This window comes from Athene noctua, chromosome 1, assembly GCF_965140245.1.
Source record: "Athene noctua chromosome 1, bAthNoc1.hap1.1, whole genome shotgun sequence".
NCBI lineage: Eukaryota > Metazoa > Chordata > Aves > Strigiformes > Strigidae > Athene > Athene noctua.
Genome location: NC_134037.1, coordinates 57,189,407 through 57,210,403, shown reverse-complemented (window position 1 = coordinate 57,210,403; position 20,997 = coordinate 57,189,407). Strand labels below are relative to the sequence as shown.

The following is a 20,997-nucleotide window of genomic DNA, read 5'->3' as shown; positions in this document are numbered from 1 at the left end:
AGTGCTGGGTAGAACATCTGCAGCTACTTTGAGATTCTCTTTCAGGACATGGTCAGGTTTGCAACTGTAGAAAAGGTTCTGCAGAATGCCTCTTCAGAGAAGGTGCATCATTTAGCTGTGGGTGTGACGTTTGTCCGTTTCAGAAATATATCTCCAAGGAGGATTTGATCTATGTTTATTGTGTAACACCATGGAATTGTATGTGAAAACTCTGCTCTAGCTGATGTGTACTATTTAATGTATGCTTTTTGAAGATAAACGTTCTCATACGCATTTCCAAGGAACAGATTTTAACAGTGCTTCAATGAAAGTAATTTCCATGCAGAATTTATATTTCTTATTTTCAATGTACAGCTGATCTTTCAGCAGATATGACCATTGTAATACCTATTTTTTTAAACCCTGAAGTAAAGAAGTATGTGATTAGGTCTGTGTTAAGGGAAAAAATGCTTATAATACGTGACAGTGGTTCCCATTTACTGAACTGGGAGGCCATACAAATCTGGATAAAAAGGCTGTATGTTTTCATGTAAAAGCATTTCTTAAAGGCTGATCCTATTATCTGAATGCATCTAGAATACAGCAGAGATAATAGATGGAAATTGCTTAAGTGCAGGTTTTTTCTTATAATGTATCATGTTTACTGTTTTATCTTAAGAGGAAGACACTGCCTTGTTCATACCCTGTATATAAAAGTTACTGGGAATTAAATTTTAATGTGTTGAGAAATTTAGAGATACTGCAACAATGTTAATTTCAAAACAGAGAAGGAAGAAAGTAAACTTCATGGATACCTAAAAAGTTGTAAAACTTTAACTGAAAGAAAAAGTTACATTATTCAAATAATATTCTTGCCACAGAAAACTTTATTCTTAAATGTCAACTCAAAACTAGTTTTCCTTATGATCCTGGCAAATCAGAAAACTAAAAATTATTAATATCAACATTTTTTCCTGTGTCACGTTTTGATGAAACCATACTTTTCATCAAGATAAAACTTTCTAGCATGAAGAATTATCACCTTTAGCAGAGTGAATACCTTCACTGTGAGCCCCAATTAAGCTTTTTTGTTCTGTTGCTGTGAAGTTGGTAGTCCATCAGCTGGGATTCCTTTTGTGCATATGTGGGCTCAGTCTGGAGTAGGTGCTAGCAGACGATGGGAAACCAAACTTGGACCATGCTTGATTGGAAAAAGAGACTTGGCATTGGTTAACTAATAACTTTGCCAATTTTATATGTCATCACAGGAAAATGAATGTTTCAGTTTCAGGAGCCTATTACAACATTTGTTGAAGGTTTTGTAGTTTTCATTGCTGGCTGAGTGGAGGCTGCTGGGGTTGTTTCTTGGGGTTGTTTCTATATGGTAATGGCAGAGTTTCTTATATGCTTCCTTTGTATGTAATTTTGGATCTCGAAATATGTGATTTGTTGGTGGCAGTAGATTCATCTTTCTCCTTTTAATAATAAGGAATATGTGATTTTAATCGTTGTCAGGGCTAACTCATTTATCTAACTTTAGCTATTAAACTGTCCCAGTGGTTTTCCTAAGATAGGGAACTGTTGAAACTTTTGAATATACAGAAGACCATACAGACAGTCTATAAGATCTGGCTGAAGGCTTTGGACAGTCCTGAGCAGTTTATCAATGAATAGGCATTTTGTTGGGAGAACCATTTTTTGCATTCTTTAGACTAGTGGGCTTCATAGCTGTTTCTGTGGTTTTGGTATGCTTCAAGCCATCTGTGGTAAGCATCAGCAGAAATCCTCCTAAATAGTACATAACTGTGTAACTATTACGACATATCCCTTGTATATAAATTTACAGATTTTTTTTTTTAAAGCAGAATTTTCCAAGATTATCGAAGTGATAAAGTGCTTACAGTGATGTAGCTGTGCAAAGTTTTTTGCTCTAAATGCAAAGAGACAGGAATTGACATTACTATATTAACATAAGATCTAGATAGATGTGTAGTTTATAGAAGCAGTTTTAAATGTTTATTGCACATATCTCAGAACAGATGAGAGAAAAGCTTTCACTTTAACTGTTCGTGCTGTTGTAGCTAATGTTGCCAGAGCTTTGGAGCAGGTAGGATAGAGTGGAACATGGATGCCTGTTAACAGTAGGACTCATATAAACTTTTGGTTTCACTAGGCATGCTGCCTTTTCCTGTGACCTTTTTTGTGGATCCAAGGTAGATGGGTCTTTTCCAATAAGTGAACCACCCAAACTGACAGTAATCATCTGGAAATCCTGAGTGTGAACATGAGTAGATCAGCTCTGTAGTTTACTCAGCACTTGTGAGAAGTGCTGGATCAACAGCATATGTACTAAATCAGGGATGTGCTGTTGGCAATAAGGAAGTTGGAAGCTGGGGCTTCCCCCACCCCATAAGCAACACCTGTGCCTCTTGCATGTGTGCAAAAGGCTGTTGTTACATGTTTGTATGACTAAGTTTACTGTGCTGTGTGTATGTGTTGGTGCACTTTGTTCCTATGTTGAATTTGTGTAAGAGAGATGCTAAGAGTAAGCTGTTTGGCCCCATTTTAATGTATGAAATCTACATCTGGCCACCTTCTTTCCCAGTATATCTCAGGTTTGTAGAGCTACCTTCTGGGCAAATAATTCCAGCAGGAGCCAGCTTTTCTTGGTCACTGTCCTTCCCAGGGACCTGTGGGGAAAGTACATCACCCTGTAAAGGGCTATAGAAGAAGGTCCTGTAAGAAGCTTATGTTGCATGCTTAAAGTGAGGACAAGCTATGGACTGGATGATTGCACTGGCAGGTACAAGTGGTGTGGTTGAGGGCTCCCATGCTGTACACTTGACCTGTGCATAAGTGGTAAATCCGGCTTGCTGAGGCTGTAGCACACTCCTTGCATTTGTGCAGATGCACCTACTGCTCCTGTATGTGTTGGTGTTAAGGGCTTTCTAGGCAGAGTTATGATAACCCTTGTTAATGGTTATTTGTTTTTCTAGTTGCTTTGACAGCTTCTTTTGATACTACTGGATGACACTAATGGCTTATGGCTTTTAAGGTGTTGCTGTGAACTGTAGGTGGTCAAAAAAGGTATAACTAATAATAAGGTTTTCAGATTTAAACTTAACATACCCTCATCTGAGCTGCTGCCAGATGCTTTTCATGGATACCCTTGTTTCTGTCTACAGCATATGTGCTTTTGCTCTCCACAGGTAATTAGATGCGTGCTGTCAACGCAATGTAGGTGTTTTGTTCTGCCTTCCTGCTGTATCCATATCATTTCCCATGCAGTACATGTTCTGTGGAAATCCCATGTTAAAAATTTTATTTCTCTTGTCCCCTTTTGCTGAAATGATGTTTCTTGAAGGCTGCAGGTCTTTTTTAGGTCTTTATATACTGTAGCGGTGAGTAAACTACAGTAACTGCTGATGCATACTTCAGTTTCTTCATGTACTCAGCAAGGCTCTGGACGCTTTCTTTACTCAGTGGCAGGTAGAAAATTGTGCACAACTTTTAGGATTGCTTTTTGATAAAATCAGTATGTGAACACTTTGTCAGCTATGTCAGTCTCTGCAGTCTTTGCATATTTATATTCAAATGTGTCTACATTATCATTGTAAAACCCTCAAAACAAGTTGGAGGTGGAAGCAGAGCCTCACAGAGGTTCACATCAGCTTCACAAGGATAAATGCGAGCACCAGAACCAGGACAATAAGCAGAAAATTGAGTAGCAGGTTGAGACCTCTGTTGTTAGCAAGATCCATAATGTGCATCAGTCTGCCAGCTTGTGCTTGCAGCAGACTCTTGATTGTAGCTTTAGGTTGCTTCTTCAGTAGTAAGCAGTGTAGATTCACATGAATTTCATTGTGTCCTCAGCTGTTTACCTGGATTTAGTTTCTGCCACTTAAGAAAAAAATGCTTGCTTACAATAACTAGATTTTTTTTTTTTTTCCCAAAAAGGAATCTGGATCCTTCTACAAGCCTTTTTTTCCAAATACCTTAAAAGTAAAAAAAAAAAAAAAAGTTAATGATAACTTTCATTTCATTACTGAAGAACTGAGGAACTAATTAATGGAGAAAAGACTTGAATTTTTCTACAGTTTGGCTCTTTTTTATTTTTTAATGTGTATGGTACTTTTCAGACTGATCTGGATTTCAAAAGAATGGCTATTCTCAAGACTTACTCTGTTTACTTTTAAAAGATCTCTTTAGGTGGAAAAAAAAAAGTTTCCCATCTGTGCAAAATGTACCTCTGTTAACAGGAGTATTTCCTACCCTTCTAGGGTTTGGAATTGTGCAGTGTGATAGGTAGCGTTTTGCCAGCAGTGTGCTGTGTAGGATTCATTGCAGCTTTGCAAATGCCTTTTGAAGAATCTGGACTGAGCTGGCAGATGAGGTATCCTTAGTGCTTTTAATAGCACACATCCAATAGCTTATTTTAAGATAGTGTTAATAACTTAATAATTGTGTTTTACATATATATATATATATATATATATATATAAAAAAACAAAAGAAACAGAGTACCACTCATCCCTAACAATGAAATGTTGCCAAAGCTTCCTCTTAATAACCAGTTAAGTTTTTAGGGAAGATCACAAGGGGGCAGTGTTTTATAATTTTATATTTTATACAAACCCACAACTTTTAGCATTCTTTTATTTAAAAAAAAAAGGGGGGGGGTGGCTTATAAAGCAATAATTTTGACTAAACTGTCAGAGATTCCAATAAATCTAGGGCCTGTTTTAAATTACCAGAGTTCTTACTGAGTTAAGCATCAGTTTTTAAAAGAATCCTTATAAATACGTTGATCTGGTTTTAATCTTTGCAGTGAACAAGAGATGTTCATTCATCTCCTTCCATAATCAAAACGGGTTGTTTTTTTCCCCCAGTTTTTAACATCTAGGTCAAAGCTAAAAGGACTACATTTGTTGTTAAATAAAAGAGATCTGTGGATTTTGTAGAACTTCACAAATAATTTCTAATTGTATTCTGACAGACAGTATTAATAGCCATACAAGTACCTGGTCTATAATATACTATAGTGTATTAGTATGCTTCCAGATATGAATAAGAATATTCTCTAAGTGGATGTGTTCATTAATCCGCTCTAATTTTTGCAGAGCGGATATAGGTAAAGTATATATCAGCATGGGTGTGTATGTCTGACATGATTATTGTTCTGTGTGTCGTTGTAGGAGGACTTATATCAAAGTTATTTTGTGCCTGAGGGGGGCAAACATTTTGTGCCTGTTTTGTGAAAAATTTTTTCTTTAGGCCTGTTTTACACTTGTCTTTCCACTGAGTGGTTCAGTTCTTCTAGGAAGGGCAGTTGTTGCTAAACTGATGCAGAAAGTTAATAAACACACACAAGTACTTGCTGCTCTCTAAAGTGCCTTATTGACTCGTCTCGATCAGAGCAAAACTTAAATTCTGAAATGGGTCACATCTTTACCTAGAGAAAAATGGGTAGATATATCAATTTTTGCTGAAAAGCTGGCTGAGAAGACACATCCTTAAAACCAGTGTATTCTTGTTCCTGGTTTAGCTCTTTCCCTGTGTAAAATTGCCATGGAAGTTTGTAATTTGGTTTTTTTTGGTTTGGGGTTGGGGTTTGTTGTGGTTTTTTTTGAAAAAGAATAATATCAGATTGTTGCCTGTTTAGCTGTCTTTATTCATTATCAGTGTGTAAAATGAATTTAAAAATATGTAGCCTTGGGTGGAGAGGAATAGAGAATTGAAAACTTAGTCCAAGCTACATGCTGTGTTTGGAATTTTTATTACAGCTCATAAAAGTTTTTGATTACACTTTCATAAAATTCATTAGGATCGCTTATGTGCACTAGTTAGTGAGTGTAAATTAAGTATGTGTAAGTGATCTGGACATTACAAAATAGGCAAGATTACGGTTTAAGACCGAAACAGAATACATAGAGGTATAAACAATTAGCTGTGTGATGACTAGCTCTTCTTCACATAACATATTGAGTAGATGATAAAATTGATTCTTCTTTCAAAACTGAATTGTATCTTATCATTAATATATTTTCAAGCATTTTAATAAATAAAAATACAGTAGATGTTAAAGCCCATATAAGTATACAAAGAAGATTGTACTATGTACAAAAGGTTTTATTTTTTTAGCTTCTAGTTTCAGTTGACATTTAGTGATATAGAGGATGGTAGCAGATTTTCTGATCAGCAGAATCCTAAGAGACAAATGAACCATACAGTACATGCAATTTATCTGCATTGCTGTAAATTAACAGTAGGGCTTCCAGTTTATTTATACTTTGGTTTTGTTCTTGTTTATTTACTGTTTTTAAATAAATACTGGCTTTTCAGATACATAAAAGGAAAGTGATGAGTTTGTTTTTATGAGAGGGGGTGGGTTTTTTATTTTTTTTAGCAATGCTTTACTTTGTCTTCTGTATATTACTGGCTTGTGAAAACTGTAATCCCAACGTGTCCTCAGGATTTATGCGCTGATATTTTACTCTTAACACCATTTTTCTTCAGGAAGTTTTCAGTACTGTAAAACTGCTGTTGCCTATTTCCAATTGAAGCAGCTTGAATCACCTCAAAAGCAAACTAAAACTGGAAACCCTATCCATTACAAAAATAGAGATTTGAAAAGAGAAGAAAGCAACTTTAGATTCCCCCCCCTGATGCACTGTGGTTTTGGCTTTTCTTAAGAAGAAGAATTAATAGGGAAAGTGCGCTTACTAAAATCTCATGCATTTGTGAGAGTGGTCAGAATGCATGAAATGGAAATTGAGATTTATGTTGACAGTTCAAATCAGTAATATTAATATACTGACTTGCAAGTGGGGGCGTGTGTTGCCAATCTCATCAGTGTTTGCCCTAATCCTCATACAGTAGCTAACTAATTTCCTCTAGTGATTAACCTTATTTCAGAGGTCTGGTCTCAGCATATCTATCTGCCAGATAAGAAATACATCACCGCTGGACTTGCTTGCATTCCATTGAATACCGAGGTTTTTTTCAAGGGTGTCTTCCCTTCCTGTTCAGCTGTTCATTGTCAACCTCTACACATGGAATACTAAGTTTTAAAACAGAATACAAGATTAAGATAAACTTGTTTTGACTTTGTGTATTCATCAACAGGATTGCTTACATAGAGTGGTATAGAAAGATGCCTGTTTAAAAAAGGATGTCTGTTTGACCTCTGTCTGTTGATTCTTGAGCTTTCTTTAAATTTGAAAACTGTATAAAGTTTCTAGGAATTTAACTTAATACCAGCAACACGTAGGAAGGCTACTGCTCCATCTTGTTACTGACAACTGCTGGAGTAGAAACTTTTACATGCATAGACTGTGGTTTACTGGCTAAAAATATATTTCTGCAATACTTTCCCTCTTGTGTGTAATTTTTTATAACTTATTTTTGAATCTGTCAATTATAGTAGGAAAATACTTGCTTGTTCTATAACAGGCATTTGCAGTTGAAGGTGGTGGTGTTACTTGTGTTTGTATGATGCACTTCAATCATGGCAGTAAGGGTGATCTACACCTTTCTCTTTACCACATCAGATATAAGCCACCTTGTGTGACATTGGCAAGTACCAAGTTTTCTGTAGTTTGAAACTACAGAATTTATTGCATAAATTACAACAGGCCATAATAAAGTTGTCTGAAGCCAAATATTAAGAACTCTGAGAATTATTTCTGAATTGTGCCTATTGTCATGTCAGTTAAATGACTATAGAAAATTAAATCTTTGATACCAGTATGGTAGTGTCATTTTTTTCTGCAAAACATAGAGAAAAAACTTTCCAGATGTCACTTGGTTCTGTAAGGATGTTTCTGGTGAAAAACACTGTAAATGAAGTTGGGTTTTAATTTTTTTTTTTTTTAGATCCAAGTTGTGTGTGTGTGTGTGTCTGTGTGTATATATATATATATATATATGCACATACACGTGTATGTTTATGTAAAAAAGATCCCTTAAATAGGGAGAAAAGCATATGAAATAGTTTTTATTTCTGGGTTAGGAGAGATTTTTGGTTTATTCTCACATTCCCTTAAAAGAAACTAAACCAGTTTGAATACCTTCATTCAATAGTGCAGAGATGCATCACCTTGAGGTAAGCAGGGCAGAAATTTTCCTAGAATGCGTTGAGGGCTGTGTGCCTGTAACTAGCTTGTCCTGGGCAAATAAAGGCCAGATTTGGAACTCCTACAAGGGCTTAAGGATTTTCAGAGAAACCTAAGAACAATCAGGCCCCCCAAAAGTGAATTTACTCTTTGTGTGATCTAGCTAAAACATTGAGGAACTTACCAACTCCATGAAGAGCCAGTACTTTACCCCCTTCAGAAAAGACATCTCTTGATTGAGACAGACAAACTAGGTCATGTACAGCTTTGTAACAACAGGCTCTAAACACTGTTCTGCACAGAGGTGTGTTTTTAATACATGCAGTAGGTAGTAAGAGAATAGTGCGATGGTTGGCATACAGCTCTAGTCCAAGTGCTAGCCCCTCTCACAAGAGGATCCTTGCATTGGGAGTTGCAGGTGTAGGTCTCTCTTCCCTCTGGGGTGACTTTCCTAGAGGACAGTGCAGCGAAGTGCTGGAACTTCAGAGGAGCATCACAATGATACAGATCAGCAAGAGGCAAATTAAAATCAGGCAGAAATTCACAAAAAGCTCTTGGAGCCTTTGGCGAGCTTGTGGGTTGACCTCAATAGTTGAGGCTCTCCTCAGAGCAGAGCGGGTTATGTATTGGACCTTCTCCATGGCAACAAGAAAGCAGAGGGCACAAATCAGAGGTTTTAGGAGTGCAGGGAAGAAGAGAAGTTGTCAGGAACAGTGCAAAGTGCCTATTATCTTCTCTTTTTGTTTTAGACAGCCTTTGTGGAGCTGGGAAAGCAGGAAAGTGAAGAGTTAGAAATGCAGAAGTAAAGTGTTTTTATGAGTGCAAATGGGGATTGTTTTAAAGTTCTAAAAAGCCTGCAGTAAATAGATTCTCTTTACAGTTTGTACTTTAAAAACATGATTTTTAAAAATTTTGGTTTTCAAGTTAGGTTTGTGCTGTGTTGTGCTTCTCCTCCTGAAGGCTACTGAGTACTTGCTGCTTAGCAATGCTGAGGAATTATAAAACGGAAATTGTGGATATGTGGGTTTCATCCAGATCATTGCTTTAGATCCTAATCTCTCTACCCTTTACAATCTGTGGAAAGGCCATGGCTGATTTCCTTCCCACCCCACCATGCTTTATTTGTTCAAGCACATTTGAATGCCTGATGATATGACTAGAGTCACAGACCTTTCACCCAGGAGATCTGGATATTACTGCTGCCTGTTACTGACACGAGCAGGTAATCAGGCTTACCAGTACCTTATTCTGGAAGGGAGGAAAAGAAATCTTGTTGACGCATTTCCATTCCAAGTAAAAATTCTTTATGGTGCATAATTAAAAGCTAATATATCACTGCTATAGGGAATTTTACTCGTATATTTCTCAACAGACAAAACAGAGTAAGGGTTAAAACTTTTTTTAAATACATGTAGGACACTTATAAAATGCAGGTGCAAAGGCTATGAGACTCAAAATAAAGCATGTGTATAACTTTGTCTCTTAAGTGAGTGTTTTATTTCAAGTATATTTTCCCCCTTTTTAATGGTAGATGGAAGCATAGTGTGTCAGTTGTCTTGAAACTCCCAGTAAGTAGTTGCAGTGTAAAACCCTCTTGTATGAACCTTCTGTGGCAAGAGCCTGGCTTTGATACACACTTGCATAGCTCAGAGTGAGGTAGGTTCTGTAGGTGCTATCACAATGTGAAAACTTGGTTTTCAAGATGATGAATGATATATGCATCTCTCAAACTTTGCTCCTAAAGCTGCACTTGCCTCTAAATGCTTTTAAATTCATTAAATGAATTTATCTCATTATCATATCCTTCACAGAAGGCCTCTCCTTGTTGTATCTTTTTTTGTGGTAGGTGGGCAATAAATGAAAATCCTATCTACTCGTACATACCACATGAAGGAAAACCATTGCTTAGGTATCTGCTGCCCAAATTGCATGATGATCCTGACAGTTACTTTGTTGTCCACAAATTTGTCTTTAGATGTGGCTAAAATGGAAAAACCTTAAAATGAAGCAAAAGTGTCTTTCAGACTCTTCTTTTTTTAGTCCCTTCATGTTGGGCTATAGAGTCAGATGGTACTGTATGAGCAGAACATGTGTGCTTCCAGTGCCAGTGGCAGTGTTGGTATTTAAAAAGAGACTTTTGAAAGAAACCAGATTACACATGGCTATTTTTAATACACCTTTAGAGGATTTCATGTGATGACATCTCCTCCTAAATTTGAACTTCAGAATTTGTTATGATGTTTTGAGCTATAGTTGATCTTAACTCTATTACGAACAAAACACACACCAGGAACTTAACTTTCATAGCAACTATAATTTTTCAGCTTTGTTTGACTTTATGCTGTACCTGTTTTCATCTGTTTAAGCAGTTAAAGTGCTTGCCAAGTATATTCTGCTTAGTTCTTCACTGGTCATGGTCTGCCCCAACTGCAGTAAAAGCAAGATGTGCACAGGAATTCTCAAGTGACTTGGCTGAAGGCATGTTCATTCTCCCAGCCCAGTACAGGCTGGGTTGCATTAGGCTGTTTATCCTCTTCTAGACAAGCCATGGTAGGTGAACCACTAATGGATTTACACTAGTACAGAAAAGTTTTGTAACCAGCTTGTATGACAGACACCACACAGTGAACAGCATTTCCTGCGGATGACTTCATCGCAGCTTAAGTCACTTTTTTATGCAGAGTGTGTGCAACCTGTGGGGTGTGTGTGACCTGCTACAGCAACACATCTGTCTTCTTCCTCACTGCTCTTTTTCTTGGCTCTCAGAAGGATTGGAACAGCAGGAGTTTTTACCTGCATATATGCACAATAAGTCCATTTCTGTGTACTGCGTTAGATTTAGCATGCAAGCAGCTGCACTGCTGTGCTGCTGCGTGTGTTTTACTTGCATGACTCAAGGAGTAAGCCTGGGGCCTTGAAGTGTTTCCATAAAAAAATGTTAGCTGATTAGGCACAAATGCAAGGCCAACACAGGTGAGGAGACACAGTAATATCTCTTTAGGGGGGGAAAAAAGTGTTCTTCCCTTTGGAATGGGTGAGGGATGTTGCTGAGGGAGTAGACAATAGCTCAGAAGGCTGAGTCTGCATTAGCTATTTGGACATTACCTTTTTTTTTAAGATTCCCTTGGTATCACCTGTCTGGACATGTAATTTAAAATGTATACCTTTTACAGCTAGAAAATGGTGTAGAGAAGGCATGAGGAAAAGTTCAAAACAGCATAACTTGGTTTTCTAGTTTTAAAAGCTCATATGGTTTTGGAAGCTTTTGAAACACCTATGTGTTTTATCTCCTAACCCTGTCTGTGGGAGAAATTTTCTTGTAAGCAAAGGAAGTAAATTCTGTGTCTGTTTCAGCAAGTTTGTCTCTATAAGCGCATGACTTCAACTAGTAAACACATACCTTGCTTGTTAATCCTCCATGGCGCTGTCACCCACCTAAAGTGTGCATAAAGAGAAACAGGCTCAGTAACACAGCTGCATATGGGTGGCTATCAAGGTCAAAATGGACAGTGTGAAAAATAATTACACTGAAATGAAGGCTGATCATTGCCACAGATAGTAGCTGTTCTCTACTGCATAGTCCCCTGACCGTGTTTTAGGTCAATATTATAAGTATTATGCATACACACACCCCTTCTTGGAAGGAAAGTGCAGCAAAAGGGTAAACTCTATTTGACTTAAAAAAAAAAAAAAGTCGAAAAGTGTTACTCATGTGACAAGATCAAGTATTGCACGGAAGAGACTGTTGGCTGCATTGCTATGCAGTTGTGTGTTTAATCCAGTGTTGTTAATGGATGTGAAGGGCTTGTCTATGCACAGGGGCAATCTGCAGGAAGAGGTCGTGTGACTGACCCTGTATGTTGCTATGTAGGGGATCCCCTACACTTGGTGCCCTAGAATGAGTCACTGATCATGATTATTGCTTCCTTCTTCTCTGACATGTGACTGTTTCACTGATTTGTATTAGGTTATTTTTATCTTTGTTCCTGGGTGTCCTTCACAATGAGAGGAGGTATGTGACCAAAGTGAAAACTGTGGGCCATGCTCGTTCCTGGTACAACTGCATTGACTTCATTGAAGTCACACGGGATAAATTTGGCTCCTTTGGAAATGCCACAGCAATTTTAGACACAGCCTGTTTCCTGTCATATGTTTACTAAATGCAGCAGTGATATCAGTGGAATAGAAGAGGTTTGACATATTTGATTTGTTGCTGTCCCATTCGACCAAGTGAAGCCCTGAAAGGGTATTGTTAAAAAGTAATATTGCATAATGTCTATTGCATAGATTTTTACAACAAGATGTCCCCAAAATCCAGTAACTCCGTTTCATCCACTGAAAATAAATGTCTTAATAACCATAAACATAGTAATGCAAAAAGTGTTTGTGATCAGGTTCAGTGATCCTTGGTCTAGTTTGTGTTTAGAACTGTTACCAAAAATTACTTGGCCTAAGAAATTCCTGTAGCTGTTGTGTGAGCAGTATGTTACTCCTAGGCAGGAAGAGGTATCTTCTACATGCTCAGAGGAGGTAAGTTTAAAGATTCGTGTGTATAGTGCCAAAGCAAAGGAGAATTCTGCATGCAGGATTAAATGCTGTGAGTTGAGTTGAACTGGGAGCCCTTTCTCACCATTGTCTGTGGATTGTGTGGCCCCCAGAGAAGACATTGCAGAGTTTAAAGCTCTCTCTGCTCACAGCAGCTGCAGCTGATGTCTAGGCATGCTTTTCATCTTCGCTGACGGTCCTCTGTTAATGTATATATCTTATATCAAGTTAGTTTCATCGCTCTGTTTTGATCCCTGCTGTAAAATACCTCCTCATTGGCAGTGTGGCATCACTGCAGTTGAGACCTTCAAGTCTGAAAAATCTTTTCTGTGTGAGGAAGATTCGGGGTGAGAAGGGAGTGGAGAAGGAAGCATCTGAATTAATTCTGGAGACATCTAGATGGTCTCACTACTATCAATTTCGTTCAGTAAATAGAACTTTCCAACCGTAAAAGAGAAGTTGCTTGCAGGTTTTCACATACAGAAGTGATTTATAAAGCTGTGCCATAATTTTAAATTTTTGTTATTTTTACAAAAAAATAAATAGTGTGGAGGTGGGTTTACCCTAACAGCTGGATTTTGTATTTACCTACGCTAGGGGTGCAGAATTCTGTGCTAATTCTGATTATAGGCTGAGAGTTGCACTGGGCAGTTGTCAGTGAAGAATGGTGTGAAGGATGTTAGCCAATTTAACAGCTTGGCTGCAGAAAAAGCAAAGTTGATTATTTTTTTTTTTAAACTTTTTCTTTTTCTTTAAAAAGAAAGCATGAAAGGGGAAAGAAAGGGCTGGGGTTCAAAAGCAAAGACTGGGATGGGTGAAGGCAAGAATGCGGACAATAGTGTAGGAGAGGACAGACTGAGGGAGGAAAGCAGAAAAAAGCAGAGGAAGAGTGTGGGAATGTGGTGAAAAAGTAAAGAATTGCATAAGGGGAAAGAGAAAACTGCACCTGGAGTATGTTAACTCACTGAAGAGAGCTAGGCACTGACTTGTGGCATATAATGCCATTTTTTCAATCATGTGCAGAAGACATTTCCCTGGAATGGGGACAGAAGCAACAATTCAGCTCATAAAGTTTAGGAAGTGCTGGTAACAGGAAAAGTGAACTCCTTTTATCTTTTTACTTTTTGTTTTAAAGTCTATTTTGCACTGAAATGTCAGTATTTTTCATGTGTTTTGGAGAGGATTGGGGAAGGCTCACACTTCAGATTCTTTGTTTTTTCTCTCCACTATATGCACTGAGTACCTAACACCTTGTTGTTTCAATTGGGTTTTAGCTTCTGGTGGTTCATATGTCACTAGTTATTAATAAGTGTTAAGTGCAATTTGAACTGAAGTAAAAATTGAAATACATGCATAAAAGGTAGAAGTGGAAGGGGATGTTGCAAGTTGTGTGTTTAATGTTTTTAGTAGGTCAGGGGACAACAACATGGCATTAATTGAAAGAAGAAATATAGTAGGTAAATTCAACTTCTGAGAAGTAACTTGATGCCAGGAAAGTCCTCTGAAACCATGTATCAATTTCTAGAAAGCAAAAGCAATCTTCCAGTTCTAAAGTGTCTTGTCGTTTAGGAAACATAACATTACTTTTCTTGTGGGATTTTTTGTTTCTCCAGTTGGAGACCTTTTCTATTACTAAATCATAGTATTCTTAAAGTAAATAAAAACGTGCTCTTCTAACTGTGTAGGTGTATCCCATACATTTTTGTTTGCTGATGGTCTGAAAAGATGTGAAAATCACCTTTATGCTATCCAATTACAAACTGATTTTAATGAGTTTCATATTGTATAATGAAGACGCTGTATTCCTAACCTCTTCAGAGGATAAGAAATAAATGCAACTTTAAAAATTGAAATGTCATATACATAAATCTGAATATCTCTAAATACAAATAACATAGTTGTCTGGACAAATGAGTGGCAAAAAAAAAAAAAAGTAGAAAATTGTTATTTGCTGTAAATTAAATGCAGTATTTCACATCTGATTTGTAACATCATCTGCTACATAGCACATGCTTCTGTCATGACTGTTGGCTGCTGTCATTCAGGGTTTGGATGTCTGTGACATGGGATGTTACTGGTGTGAAACTTCTAGATTTAGCTTCACAGCTGAGCCACAGTGTCATCTACTTTAAATTACCTAACAGTGACAGGATAGAACTCAGGTGAATGGGCATTTAATCTGCTGTAGCTGTGGATACATTCCAGTAGAGAGCTGCCTACAGCAGTTAAGGTTCTATGTGTATGTTCAATCTGTGCATGTATGCATAAACTCTGTATTTTTCAAGGCATGTGTATGCAGTGCTTGTGTTAGATTCTCTGTGTGGTAGAATAAACCCAAACTCCTCTCTTCACTTGAAAATATATTTTATGTAAGTTTAGCCTTGGAAAAAGATTTGTCTCTCAGAATCTTCTTGCTTGTCATATGCATTGATTTGAAGGCTTTGGGTGGTCTGAAGTGCTGCTTCTGCCTACTGGAAGCAGCTTCTAGAGAACTTCATAACAGATTGTTTGCCTTAGGAGTAACAGGATGTCCAGATACCTCCAGTACTTGTCTATTCAAAACTGGCACAAGACTGTTGAGCACAAAACCAAGCACCTGCATGTATTTTTGCCTTATGCCTACCAGTCAGTAATAGGAAAAAGAGTTAAGTGTGTCTTGTTTGGTAACAGGGAAAACACACCTCAAAATTAAGGTCTATATTAAGTCTGTCTTTTCTAAAACCAGAACCTTAAGTGGACATAAGTAGTAAGGTATGAACTGATAGAAGGGGGCAACATGATTATAAGGAGGAGGAATTCCTTAGAGACTTACATATTCATGAATCATATTCCTTTTAAAAATATTTGTATAGCTCAATATTAAAATGTCCTTTATGTGACATATTTCTCTTTGAGATGTGGTCAGTTTGCAATGATTTTAAAGCTAGGGTTGTATTTTGTTGTACAGTGTGTACGTGCTTCTCTTAGTTGGAAATAAATGGATTACTTTCTGCATTTGAAGTTCAGTTCATGATGTTACAAATCCCAGCTAAATTATTCATCTGTTATTAGAAGCATTCTAGGACAAGTTTGGCAGTGACAATAACCAGCAGGAGAACATAAGCCTTTAAAGGAATTTACAGCAAAAATGGTGTATGAATTCTATAGCTTGAACTGTGGTTTGGGTAACAAGATACAATTTCAGTTCTAGTACTACAATTAATGGCTGAAATTTTAAAATTAAGGGTACTTTTTCATCATACAGCAAAATAAGTTTTACTCTGTGTGTTAGATCAGAAAAATACTTGAATTAAATGGTGAAAGAGCTTTACCTTTGCTGGGCTGTGGATAGACAGCTTTGGGGAAAAAAAAGTGTCTCTACAAAATATGGAGTGAATTACTCTCTTTGTGGAGTTTGTATTTAAAAACCAAAACATATTAGATTTAAAAGGAGAGACAAAGGTCTGAGGAAAGCTTCTCACCTTCTGGTGTAATACCCGTATAAATTGCCTGCTCAAGGACAGCTAGTGTCCCACGAGCACGTAAAAAAAAAAAAAAAAAAAAAAATCTCAGTTGCCTTTATTGTTGCTAACATATGTCTCTCACAGTGTTATATTTTTGACTCAGAGCTGTAATGCCTACATTTCCATATCTTTGATAAACAATTATAACCATCTGTTGATTTGAGTGGGGGAGTTTTTCTAGAAAACTACAGCTACAGTGCCTTGCTGTAAGAATTAAAAGCACAAAAGATGTTCCTTACCTCTGGTGTGACTGTTAGTGAAGCACAGAGGAGCCTGCTCCGGGCTGTGGGAAGTGTTTGTAGATCTCTGGCAACTTGTCCGAGACTGTGACCAAGTTGTGGGAACAATTGAAGGAGGTTGTTATTTTTTCCCCTCAAAAGTTTCAGAGGCAGGACTGCCGGCGTCATTCAGCAGCTCACAAGTTGTGATTGGTCCCATTTCTGCCTTCTGACACAGGCAGTCGCTCCTCTAAACTTGTTCACAGCAGTAATACATTAAACATGGGCAACATCTTTCCTCTTGTGAAGGGAACTGTGTGCCAGGGAGACCACCTGTGCAGCCACAGGACGAAGGAATCTGGGAAGCGGCATGCTTCTGTGGGGTAGCAAAGGGAGTTGCTTGCTTAGACCCTGCCTTTTCTTAAACAATAACTTAAATGGGAATTTGTTCAGGGATCTGCTTGTGGGATGTGTTACTTCTGCTACAGCAGTGTTTCCTCATCATGAAAGACCTAAATCTCTAGTGTGGGTGATTACATTTCATACAGGTTGTTGACTTGGAATGATTTTTCTTTAGTACAAGGGGTTTCTTACACTACACTTACAGTGTATATAGTTTTGATAATTCTCTTACACAGCAGGTATTCAGTTTACAGTGTATGATGTGTGTTTTCCAGTGTCATCTTTCTTCTCACAATGCTTGAACTGAAGTAATTTTTCTGGTTTTTGAGTCTCTTCCAATCTTTATGTTAATTTGTGGGTTAGAGGATTTTTTTTCTCTCCAAATAAAATCCAGCCTATATGAGTTTATCTCAAAAATTTATCATTTCTAATTCGAAGTAATTTACCTTTCCTTTAAAACACCCACCCACCCTTTTTCTCTCCCTCCCTCTTTTTTGTGGCTGGAAGCTATCCACATGAATTTTGAGAACCAGTTCAGTTTGGATAGGAGTAGCAGCTGGATGTTACTTTGTTATATTATGTACATTATCCTGCATTGCGAAATGACAGATGAGACCACAGTGCATATACGGAGCAGATGTCATGCATCCAGGAATTGGAGGATTCACTGGATGTGAAAGGATGGAACTGTTGAGTGTGCGAGCATCCAGCATCAGGCATCGTGTGTGGATGCAACTGACAGTGTGTGCCTTTTCCTGATTTGGAAATTGCAGGCAAAAATACAGAAGCTCAGCCTAACTGAACACTTACAGATCCACTTTTGACAACAATTGTTTAGCATAGATTAGGGCTTGCCTTGGAGCAGGAAACCAGACACAGTGGGTTTTCTGTTTAGTGAGGTTTTTTTCATTCCCTATAAGCCCTGCTGCGGTACATGCTGCACACCAGCAACAGAAAGACCTTGGAGGTGATGTACCACCTTGTTTCAAATTGAGCTCTATTTTTATTTTTGTAAATAAGGTTTAGCTTTTCTGAAAAATTGGTCATGACATAGTTGAAGTTAGCAACTCAGTTTTAATATAATAAATCTTCCTGCTTTCTGTTATCCTTTAATATCAAACCCAGGAAATTTAGGGTCACCTATTTCATTTGAAAGTTAATTGAATATCTCCACAGTAAGGAGTGATTCTTCTTCACTAGTGCAAAGGGTGTCATCATTTATGTATAATGGCATTATTAACATTATAAATTTCTCATAGTCAAGCAAACTGTATTTAGCCTTTTTATGAGGGAAGTTTCATGTTTTTATTGCATGCTGTCATCCAGCAGAAGTACTACTATGCTTTCATTGTTTGCTTTTGTAAGATGTAATGTGAAACTTGTACTATTGAAATTCACCTCTGTACTTTGTTATTAAAGTCCAACACCCAAGCACTGCACTAGCTGCAGTGCCAGTTCCTTCCTTTTACCAAATTACTGTAAAATGATCATGTCATTTAGTTACTCTATCCCAAAATCTCACATTTTTTTGTTAGTGAATTAGACGTAATCATAATTTTTGAGCGTTTCAGAAATGAGTTACCTTAAAAGAACACTGGTTTTGTTTGTGAGCTGCTGATGCAGTCATATTGTGGTCTTTTTAAAGAATGGTACTTAAATGTGAAAGGTAAGGCATTAATAAAAACAGTAGAATCTCATCAGAGGTATGATACATGCTGTCTGTAAATGTCTGACTTGGATATGAATTTTTCTAGTTCAGTTTAGTATCTCTCCCTCGTGTAACTCGGGGGATTTTGGTGGGATTCTGAGGCAGATGCCCAAGTACTGCTTATGAGACATGTCAGTCTGACAGGTACAGACAGGATATATGAGCACATCATTGTATTGTTTGATTCACCTCTGGGTGAACAAGTCCAGACACCCATGGATATCAGAAGGAAAAAGCTTTAAAACAGGAATCTGTGTTGGAGGTTCTGGTCTGCTTTATTTTGTTACGGGGAACAAAAATGTGCAGCTGTTGCTTGCTTGACCTTAAATGGAGATGATCTGGGCTTTCTCCAGTGGGATTAGGAATCTGCCACCAGAGCATGTTTCTTCTCATAAATTTATTTAGAGATCTGGTTGATGTTTGGAATAATGTCCAAAGAGATGTGTTATACTTTAGCATACCAGCTCATCCATTTAAATAATAAGACTTTTATTCACACTGGTGATAATCTCCTGGAGTATTTTTGCCTTTCGTGTGCTAGTTTTTTTAATTCCAACTGTAGATACCGGCCACCTGTATGATCTGTGTAAAGAGTTTGAGATGTCAGTATCTGGTCTGTTGATAATCCATGACTCTGCATAGAAATGAACTACAACCCAAGCCCACTTATTTATAATACACAAGTCAAGAAATTCACCAGTAAGTCTGAGTACTCAGGTTAGTGCATTATTTCACAGTGCCGTTGCAGTTTTTTCTCATACTGCAAATGTACCTCTACTATATCACACCACTAAAGTTCCTGTGTTGTGCATGTTTGGTCTAAAAGTAACTAAAAACAAAGAGAAGGACAAAGCAGATGCTCCTACAGATGTGCACTGGTTTGTATGTGTAGGTGGGATGGAATAGCAGATTTTGGTATTGAAGCTGAACACTGAGATCTTTCCTTTTTGTAACCGGTGTTTTTCTGGCCTGATTCTGAGATGCTTCCTGCAGCATGTGTAATTGCTTGTAATCATCCAGGTAATTGGCAAATGTGGCTTGCAAGACACTTTTTGCTAGTCTCTGCGAAGAAAAAAGACCAAGCTCATGTATCCTTTGGTCATATTTGTGCTACAGGCCTAATAAAACCTAAAGGGAGATGGGAGGTTTTTCTTCCTTTTAAAAATACAGGAAAAGCAGTATTTTCAGCTGGTGTGAACAGCATTCCAGATTTATGTCAGGTAAGGAGATAGCCTAATCAATTCAGAGATAGTAACTTTTTTAATGCCTTTTACATTAGTTGGTTGAATTTGATAGATTTATGACCTATATGTTTGTATGTGTTACCTGATGCCTCATGTAATGCTTATCTAGCTTAGATGATTCTCACATCTGGAATCTCAGTGTTTTTTGGATGTATGTGGACAGAGTTGCTTTTCCGAGGGAAGCTGCAGATTTTCCAGTTTGCAGTGAGACTTACAGTCTCTGTTAGTGTTATAGGAAACAGCTCTGCTGAGAAATCTAGGCTTTGCATCGTGTTATTCTCCTCTGGGACAAGGAGTATTTACTTTTCCTAAGCATTGGACAGTCATTAAATTAGTTTGATCTTCACATTTTGTTCTTCATTATAAACAAGGTGAACTTCACTTTTTGAAGTTGCAGCTTGTGAAATGTACCATTGCAAAGTGATTAAAAAAACCTGACTGTACAAAATAAATTAATAGAAAACTATCAATTTGGGCTGAAATATTTCTCATTTTGGGAATGCTGAAGGCTCTGGCAGGACTAATCATCTGATTTGTTACTAACCAAAGACGTTTTCAGAAAGGTCAGCTTGAATGTTTTCATTTCAGCCGCTATTACGGGCATGAACTTTTAACCATTAAAGCAGATTACAGGGCTCAGAAGTGTGTAATGCCTGTTTATTGTCTTTGGTGCTTTGACCCAATGTTAGAAGAGAAATACGGGACACAAGAAATTTTGCCTGGCTCTTGCTCTGAAAATCCCCAGTCTCCTTCCTCTTCCCATACCCCCATAGGGAGCACTTATTTCATTTGGAGACAACACAGTTAGCACAGACTTGACCCATATAGCTTTTCTATTTTGCAACAAAATATTGACAGCACAAAAAGATGTGCTCTTTCAAATACCTGGTTGCTTTCATATCAATGAAGTGCTTTTTTACTAGATTAATGAAAGTCAAATAATTGAACAGTAGCAGTTAATTGCAGCGGTGCAAAAGTGTCTTCAAAATGGCAACACTATAGAGAATATGAAGTTCAGTGATCTTCATTACAGTGGAAGGGTTTTTTTTATTTTTATGAAATGCCTGGGAGAACAGTATTTTGGTGTTTACTGGTGTCCTTAATTGGTTAAGTGGAACAATGTGCTTTAGGTGGTGCGCTGAGATCCTTATACCTAAGAAAGTGTGTTGAGTGTCTTTGAGATAAACTGTTCTAGGAAGCACAGAGATTAGTTGTGTTATTTGACATGTTATGAGTGATGGACGAATGGCGGGACAAAGACATATGAAAGAGAGATAAAGTTGG

At 37.6% G+C, this 20,997-nt stretch overlaps 2 protein-coding genes across 5 annotated transcripts in view; one reads left to right on the top strand and one right to left on the bottom strand.

Annotated features, from left to right (window-relative positions):
• The window catches only part of CEP85L (centrosomal protein 85L), a 121,653-nt gene that overhangs the window by 54,359 nt on the left and 46,297 nt on the right, over positions 1-20,997 (top strand). The gene's annotated exons all lie outside the window — the stretch shown is intronic.
• On the bottom strand, positions 849-16,685 carry PLN (phospholamban). Of its 3 annotated transcripts, none has more exons than XR_012632838.1 (3): positions 16,381-16,685; positions 11,494-11,528; positions 849-3,974 (listed from the first exon to the last, which is right to left on the bottom strand). XR_012632838.1 is itself a non-coding variant. In XM_074896203.1 (3 exons), the coding sequence occupies exon 3, from the start codon at positions 8,732-8,734 to the stop codon at positions 8,576-8,578; it is 159 nt and encodes a 52-aa protein (XP_074752304.1). In that variant the 5' UTR covers positions 8,735-8,857; positions 11,494-11,528; positions 16,381-16,595; the 3' UTR covers positions 5,733-8,575. The 3 variants fall into 3 exon arrangements, 2 of the variants coding, with proteins under 2 accessions (XP_074752304.1, XP_074752305.1); XM_074896203.1 differs by lacking the exon at positions 849-3,974 and adding an exon at positions 5,733-8,857 and having other exon boundaries at positions 16,381-16,595; XM_074896204.1 differs by lacking the exons at positions 849-3,974; positions 11,494-11,528 and adding an exon at positions 5,733-8,857 and having other exon boundaries at positions 16,381-16,595.